Genomic DNA, 8,224 nt, shown 5'->3' with positions numbered 1-8,224 from the left:
TATGACGGGTTCAGCCATGTCCCCAACCACCCCACCACCACCTTGCCAACCGACCACCCAACCTTCCCATCGCCACCTTGCCAACCAACCACCAGATAACCACCATTGCTAACTCGCACCACTCATTCCCGCGCATCAGACTCACCTCCGCGCACCACTTTTACCACTGCCTATTCGAGTATTCTCACCAACGTTACCACCAACGCGCTATTCTCATTCGCACCCCCAGGCCCCAACCACTACCTAGAGCCACCGCCCGTTCCAGCAGCAGACCGCCGCCCCCAGCCGCGCACCGCTGCCAAATTCTGTAATTTTGCTTAGCTTGCTAGTTGCTACTAAAAACAGCCAGTAACGACTCTTTTTTCTTGTTTTTGATTTCAACTCTATGAATTCCTATTCGATAAAAATTCAACCAAATTCAAATACTCTGAACAGTCAGAAGTAGAATGAACTTCACCAAATATAACGATGTACCATGTAAGATAAGGAATTGCTATTAAAAAAATTGACAAATTTGCTCAATGAAAGTAAACGCCTGAAATTTGAATGTTTGATACATTGATAGAAAACACAAATTCTTGCTTAAGACCGGCATAACCGTCTTGTTTAACACAAATTCTTACAAACAGGAGTAAAGGACATTGAAAGAGGGAGTTAGTTTCACACTGTAAGTTAATCTGCCAGTAGAAAATCCATTATGGCAAAAGCGTAGCTACTTGGTGAGAAATTCGCACCGAAAGGAAGAAGTGAAGAACCACCTCATCGCTGCCAATTCGCACCGAACCTTCAACCAACGCACCACCCTTACCATCGCGCACTAGCCTGACCACCATGAACCACCCTTACCACCGTGCACCACGCTAACCACTGCCTTCCACCAACGCACCACCACCAACCATAAACCCTAATTGATAATAGTTGATAAATAACTAAATCTATTAATTTCACTAATAAACCCTAATAACTTCAACAAAATAAATTAATACTTGTAAAACAATTAATTTACTTCACATTGTTTAAATTTTTAGAGCAATTAGATTTGATTTTAAGGAAAAAAATGTATTTAAGAGTTAATTTGTTTAAGTTTAGCAAAAGGGTATCATATGAAAATTTAATAAAAAAAGTGTATGTAAAAGAGTAAAATTCGCAGGTGAAGAGAAGTAATTCCGATATTTATTTATTTATACTAATGAAAAAGAAAAAAAAAAAAAAGTAAAAAAAGATGGCTTGGGGACAAAGCCACTAAACACAAGACAATAATAAAAGGAAGAAACACAAAGCATAGAGAGTAGAGAGACCCAACTTCACACAATCACACTTGACACAAAAACCCCAACTTCTATTTAATCTCATCACTTTTTGAGCAGCAACAACAACCACCACCGCCACCACCAACAATGAGTCGAGGTAGCGGAGCAGGTTACGATCGTCACATCACCATCTTCTCTCCCGAAGGTCGTCTCTTTCAAGTCGGTATGTACTTAGATCTCCTCTTTCTTATTCGCCTAATTTCTAGGGTTTCTATCTTTTTACTTTTCCCAAATTTGATTGATTTTTTTTTTATTGTTTGTTTGATTAGAGTATGCGTTCAAGGCTGTTAAATCGTCTGGGATTACATCCATTGCTGTTCGTGGTAAAGATTGCGTTTGTGTCGTCACTCAGAAGAAAGTTCCTGTATGTTTGTGCTTTATTAGGGTTTTCATTCATTTGATTAAATAAGATTTGATTTGATTTTGTATTAATTTTTGATGTTTTCGGATTTGATTGATTTACAGGACAAGCTATTGGATCAAACTAGTGTGACACATCTATTTAAGATTACCAAGTTCATTGGCTTGCTTGCTACTGGAATGACAGGTATCGGTTTTCGGAGTAACCAAGTTGATGCTTATTTTATGTATGATGTGTAGTTCCACTGTGTTTTTATTATGTTATACATTTGGGATTTACGTGTTGATTAGGGATTTGTGGAATTAGTGTTATTTTTGTGGTAACAGATATGATCGGTAGTTTCTATGTGATTCTATTTTTGCTGAACGGCTGAAATTTGTAAAGGTGTAGCTTTTAGGGTTTCTTTGTAATTAGAAGAGTTTAGTTATATGTTATATGGTTAAAAGAAGAGATATACTCGATAGGGAAGTGAGCATATGTTTGTTTGTTGAGAACCGATGTTGCTGTGGATGCAGTGCGTCAATTTTTAGATGATAGCCTGCTAGTGTAGTTGAAGTATTTTTAAGATCGACAAGTTGAACTGATGAAGTGGTATTAACAATGTTTTAAGTTGGTCTGAGTTGGGATTGATTGATGTCTTGAGCAATTGGACACGGACTTTCTGTATCAATTTTTAGAATGCTTGAGAAACGTTAGTGTTACTGATATACCATTTCTTATCAGCTGATTCTAGGAATTTGGTCCAACAAGCAAGACAGCAAGCTGCTGAGTTTCGCCACAAGTATGGTTATGAAATGCCCGTGGATGTTTTGGCAAGATGGTATGTTTCCCTTACATTTCAATTTGAACATATGGTTAGACGTTGTGAATTGTGATTACTTTATGTGAGCTATTACTTGCCCAAAAACTACTCTCTCCTATTCTTAGAAATGTCCCCGGTTCCATGTGCGGCCTATTCTATTCTTTATGTGAGCTATTACTTACCCAAAATGCTGACGCCTTTCTTTTTGTTCAGACAATATACAATTTCCGTATTCTTGATCTTGTTGTCTCTCGAAGTGATTTGACATAATTCACATGCCGTCCTAAGTAATTTTTAACGTCTTTATTCAGTCCCTTATAGAGAGACCAATTAGAAATTGTAACTCTTGAGAGTAAAGTTTTAACATGCCCGATGATGGAAACCATTTTATTGTTTTTTGAATTTCATATAAGCCTCTTTCCATTGAGCTACAACAGGTCTTGTAATTGTCCTTGCTTCTGTCACCAAATTCCTCTTCATCGCCGCTGTCGTCGTCGTTATTGTTGCTTCTTCTTCTTCTTATTATTATTATTCTTGTTCTTGTTGTTCATCCTCTCTGTTTTGTGGCGTCTGCTGTAGACTGCCAGCTATTACATTCTCCCTGTTGCTGCTCTGGAGAGAATAGGTTTTAATGGAATGTGTAAAAAACAGACACCTGTTTTAACGGGACACACAACTGAGGGCGTGTTTTTAACAAGACAATTTTAGTTTGATTTTCATGTTGGTGTTTTATCTTTTTTTTTATGCCATTTTTTTTATCTGCACAAGCGGTGCTTGAAGCTGTTTTTTTTTCCTTGGATGTCATCATGGCACCATCTGGTTGGTTTTTGATCTTAGGCTCATAGCAGTTAATGTGATTTAGTCTGGTCAGGTAAATATTCTCTCATCTAAAATTCCGGATGTGGCCAAACCCACAACAATTTCTAAGGATTGTGGTTCTGGAGTTTGTGTTCCTTTTTTTGCCTTTCAAATGTCTTATATGTCTTATTTTGTTTTTTGTTTTAATGTTTTTTCCATGGGTAATAGTTGAAAATTGAAATGCCTTACTCTTGATGGGGCAAGAGTGTTTGGGTAGGATGTTTTTGGGCATGGCTATTCCTCATTCTATGTAGCTTTGCAACAAGCTTCAAAGCAGATTGATCTAGTAATTATGATTCTTCTTGTGGGAGCAATGCCATTACTTTCCCCTTAAGTGTTCTTATTTCGTTATGGATGTATATACTTTTATTTTGTGAATTGTTGCTAATAAACTTTATGTGCACAGGATTGCTGATAAGTCTCAAGTATATACGCAGCATGCCTACATGAGACCCCTTGGAGTAGTGGCAATTGTTATTGGTATTGACGAAGAGAAGGGGCCTCAACTGTTCAAATGTGACCCTGCGGGTCACTTTTTTGGCCACAAGGTATATTGTATTTTACATCTAGCTTTCTAAGTTCACTATTTGTGTCTAAAGTTGTGGTTCCTTGAACGCTAAATTTTGTGATTGACGGACTGCATCAGTTCTTTCTGCTCAACACTTCCAGCTAATCCTCTACTTGCTCACATTTGGGAAGAAGAGTTTTTGTTTAAAGTTGAATTTCCAGCCCAACTTCGTTCCATAGAGGCTGATTAGGAGAAGCCATATCTTTTTATTTTATAGGCGTAGTGTTTCTAAACCAATTCTTTGCCAATCTAATATGGTAAATATGACATTGGACACTTGAAATTTCACATCTTGTAAGTAGCAAGTGAATGCCTTGGAGTGGATGTGACTGAATTAAGGGGCTGTTTGGTATGGGGTTTTAAGGAAAGGGAAAGGAAATGAAAATTTTCCATTCTCTTATTTGATAAAGAAAGGAAACTAGGTTAGTCTAAGATTAACATATAACATCCTTGCGGATTAGTTTGTTTACTCCTCTTTCCCCAAATCCATTCCCCCCACTTGGGTTTTCCCATTCCCTTTCTCTATTACCCCTACCACGTCCAACGCCAATCACCACCATTACCTACCTGACCGGCACCACTGCCATCCACCCCACGCCATCGTGCCATGCCGCCACTGACCCCACCACCCTCGTCCACTCTTCTTTCCACCACTCGAAATCCGCAAAGCTCATCCCTAACAATCACCATCCAACCTATAAAACCTCCCCAAAGCCTCTAAGCGCCTTTCCCCACCCCCAAAAAACACCAGATTTGGTGTTCGTAGGGGTGGGAGAGGGAATTTTGAGGTTTGTGGAGGATTTTTCTAAGTTAGGTGGTGGTTGTTAGAGGGGTTGGGCTAGACCATGGGTGTGTGGATGGGCTGGGCTGTCGGTGAGTTCACTGGAGAGGAACGCTGGTTAGTCGGCGAAGGTTGGTGTTAGTGGTGTGGCGCAGTGGCGGTTCTGAAGTGGTGGTCGGTGGTCTGAGGTGGTGATTGGTTTTCAGTCACACTTTGATTTCATTCTCTTATTTATGTATAACCAAACACATGGAGGAATGGAGAGTAAAACATTTCCTTTCCCCTTGTAACCCTTTCCTGATTCCATTCCCTTTCCCCCATACAAACCAAACGCCCCCTAAATTATCTGATGTTGTGACAATAGGTTTATTTTTAATTATTTTCTTAAATGTAGTGCTTAAATTTGAAGGGGAGCCTTGGTGCACCGGTTAAGGTGTTGCTTTGTGACCCCGAGGTCACGGGTTCAAGTCCTTGGAGCGGCCTCTTGCCAAAATGGCAAGGAAAGGCTTGCCCCAATTACACCCTTGTGGTGGGACCCTTCCCCAGACCCTCGCCTAGCGGGGATGCCATCGTGCACCGGGCTGCCCTTTTTTTAGTGCTTAAATTTAAGACTGACATTTCTATTAACCCATAACGATTGGCCCTACTAGTTACATAAGTTCTCTGATGTTTGCTTCCTTGTTATAGGCTACTAGTGCTGGATCGAAGGATCAAGAAGCGATCAACTTTCTTGAGAAGAAAATGAAAAATGACCCTGCTTTCTCTTATGAGGAAACCGTACAGGTATTACAGCTAGCTATCTATTTTCTCCGTTTAGATAATGTAGAAATGCCGTGGAGGTAAGCTCCTAAATTTAGGATTGCCAACCCTCTGTCCCTCCCATTCCCCAGAAAACCTAGAAAACGAAATACTGTGGATTAGGCCATGGATGGAGCGTTTTACAGATCAAATAAGGCCTTTAGTCTGGTAGAGTTCAAGAAATAATTGTGGATAAAGTTACTTAAACTTGATCTTCTTCTATATTGCCTTTTGGTGCTTATATCACAACGGAGTAAGTCATAAATAAGTACAGAATTTGTTAAATTATCATATTTCAAGCCAATTCCAACATTTGGGTAATATATGTGAGGTATATTTTAATAATATATGAAATTGAATTGAACAGAGGGAGCAATTGATCTTGGATACAAAGTCACAAAGGCAAAAATGGGGGGGAGGGGGTGGTGGTGGTGGTGGTGGTTTTGGCTCACTTAACTACAATAGTTGAATCTCTTTTTTATTTCCTTATTTTAGTGTTTTGAGCTTTTGTCCCCTGGTGGGATTGAATCCTGGCGTTGCCCCCTCTCTATCATAAGTTTTGGTTGATGAACTTCTTCACTGAAATATTTCTCGTGAAATTTGAACCTGAGTTCTTAAGTTACTCTCTCCATGCTGTTATGAAATTCTCAAATCTCAAAGTATGGTGAGCCTTTTGCTCCATTTAAAATGACTTGTCTCCATATTGGTATGTCATATGATTTAAATTTTGTGCTGATTGATGCTAATGCTTGATGTTTCTCTTGTTGGCAGACTGCAATATCAGCTCTTCAATCTGTTCTGCAGGAAGACTTCAAGGCTACAGAAATAGAGGTATTAGCAATTGCCTGTGAATTTTCCCCTTTTTAGATTTTATTAAATTCTTGTTTGCTCTGTTTTTCCTTATATCTATGTATTGTTGCCTCTTGTCTTTGTCTATACATATTACAGTAGTGTCTAAGCCCTGTAGCCACTAGCCCTGGTCTTTGCCATGAACCAAAAATGTCTTCTTTTCTTTCTAAGGAAAATTTGCATTAGCTAAAATATCGTTCTAACCATCCAATTTAGTTAGGTATATCATGGAATTTGATGAAGACTAACATGTTTACTGTTCCCTCTTTTTTCTTCTATTCTTCATGTGGGTGATACATCTAGTTTCTTTGCCACTCTGCACTTGTTGTAATAATTATAAAGTATTGGTTTGCTTGTATCCTTTAGCAGGCCCTTTATCTATTAATAGCCGAAACTGTTGTTTGGTCTGTATGAAGAAATGTGATTTAGTCTTCTGTAGGAGAATCCCATGAGAGAGTTATTATATTCGTAGTTCCCACATTAATAGGGATGATAATGAGCTGAGGTGAGCACGGTGCTCAGCTTGTGCTCATGAAGCAAAACTCGAGCTTGAGCTCCCTAAGCATGAAAAATTGAGCTCATTATCCAGCTTGCAAGCTAAACTTCGTGCTTGAGCAGAACTCGATCCCATATATGATTCTCAAATTTCCGTTTTTCCCTTTTATGTTTTTCGAAATATAGGATTCAATGGTTATAAAAATATTGGGCAACTCAACGAGAACCTTAGATATGGTAAAACAATGAAATAATCTTGATAAACATTTTTATAAGAGAGTAATGAGAAACATTCTTATAAAAGAGTAATCTATTATCGAATCATAACAAGATTGAGCCGCTCGTGAGCTTTTCAAGCCGAGCCAACGTTATTTCTTGACTCGTCAAGTTCTCGTGTTGATCTCGAGTTGTCTTTTCTCATTAGAGATACGCCCCACGACCTACCCTCATACTTATTTCTAGTAGGAGCACTTGGGCTGGAAGGTCCCATCACCAATGGGACTATCTTTGTTAATTTCTTTCTAAAATGGTGGTACTAATAAGTAATAACTAATTTCCATCTGCTACTGACGTTGTTGACTCTTGTATTCCATAGACAAGGCTTAATCGTGAAAGTTAGTTGATGACACTGTTAAAACTTTTCATTATACCCAGGTTGGAGTTGTGCGGACGGAAGATCCCGCTTTCAGGGCGCTTTCAACTGAGGAGATCGATGAGCATTTGACTGCCATAAGTGAGCGTGATTGATTTCACACATGTCGTTGGCAAAACTCTTCCGTTTTGTTGTGCTGATAGACAATCCAGTTTACGGTCTGACTCTGAATGTTAGCTGTACGACTCACTTTGTACTTCTAAAGAATTGTTTTCGAGTAATTCTTCTTTATGACGGTTTGGAGGCGACACTTGATTTATTCTTCTGTGCTCCAACCTGGAGGAGTTTTCAATTTGTTGTGTTTGGAGACCTTGGCTAAACTTTATTAAGCTTGAGTTGCTTTATGACATTCCTGCATTACGACATCATTAATAATTAAGGTATTTAGGCCAGCTTTCAACTCATAACTTTGAAAACTCACTTCAAATACCTTGAAAATTAGTCTCATTTGACCGTCTTTCTTAAGCTTTTGCGCGGATGATAAATCATTTATGGGACAAAAAATACAGCATGCATGGATGGTTCCTAGATAAATAATTGCCCTTGGTACGCTACTATGCATGGATTAGAAGTCAACAAACTCATTATTCATTGCTTCCCCCATTAAGTTGGCTTTCAAGCTTCTATGCCAAGAAGGAAAGTATTTAGGTTGCTTTCAAAAACATACGGAAAGCTTGTCGAAGGCTATAACTTGTAGAAGGTGTTAGGGAGGAAGATTTACACAAGTTAAGGATGGTTTAGACAGATGAA

At 38.9% G+C, this 8,224-nt stretch overlaps 1 protein-coding gene across 1 annotated transcript; it reads left to right on the top strand.

Annotated features, from left to right (window-relative positions):
• The first annotated feature begins 1,250 nt into the window (after positions 1-1,250).
• On the top strand, positions 1,251-7,823 carry LOC141592510 (proteasome subunit alpha type-6). Its single transcript, XM_074413216.1, has 8 exons — positions 1,251-1,473; positions 1,580-1,674; positions 1,776-1,857; positions 2,395-2,491; positions 3,738-3,879; positions 5,368-5,463; positions 6,250-6,309; positions 7,477-7,823. The coding sequence occupies exons 1-8, from the start codon at positions 1,398-1,400 to the stop codon at positions 7,567-7,569; spliced, it is 741 nt and encodes a 246-aa protein (XP_074269317.1). The 5' UTR covers positions 1,251-1,397; the 3' UTR covers positions 7,570-7,823.
• The last annotated feature ends 401 nt before the right edge of the window (positions 7,824-8,224 follow it).

The sequence above is a fragment of the Silene latifolia genome, chromosome 7 (genome assembly GCF_048544455.1).
Source record: "Silene latifolia isolate original U9 population chromosome 7, ASM4854445v1, whole genome shotgun sequence".
NCBI lineage: Eukaryota > Viridiplantae > Streptophyta > Magnoliopsida > Caryophyllales > Caryophyllaceae > Silene > Silene latifolia.
This window is presented reverse-complemented; position numbering and strand designations above follow the sequence as displayed.

What these genes read in the sequence shown, in the direction of transcription:
- LOC141592510 (XM_074413216.1), top strand. Translation starts at nt 1,398, where the DNA reads ATGAGTCGAGGTAGCGGAGCAGGTTACGATCGTCACATCACCATCTTC. An exon ending in AGGTCGTCTCTTTCAAGTCG is followed by an intron (nt 1,474 to 1,579) that starts GTATGTACTTAG and finishes TTGTTTGATTAG; the next exon opens with AGTATGCGTTCAAGGCTGTT. An exon ending in GCTTGCTACTGGAATGACAG is followed by an intron (nt 1,858 to 2,394) that starts GTATCGGTTTTC and finishes ATTTCTTATCAG; the next exon opens with CTGATTCTAGGAATTTGGTC.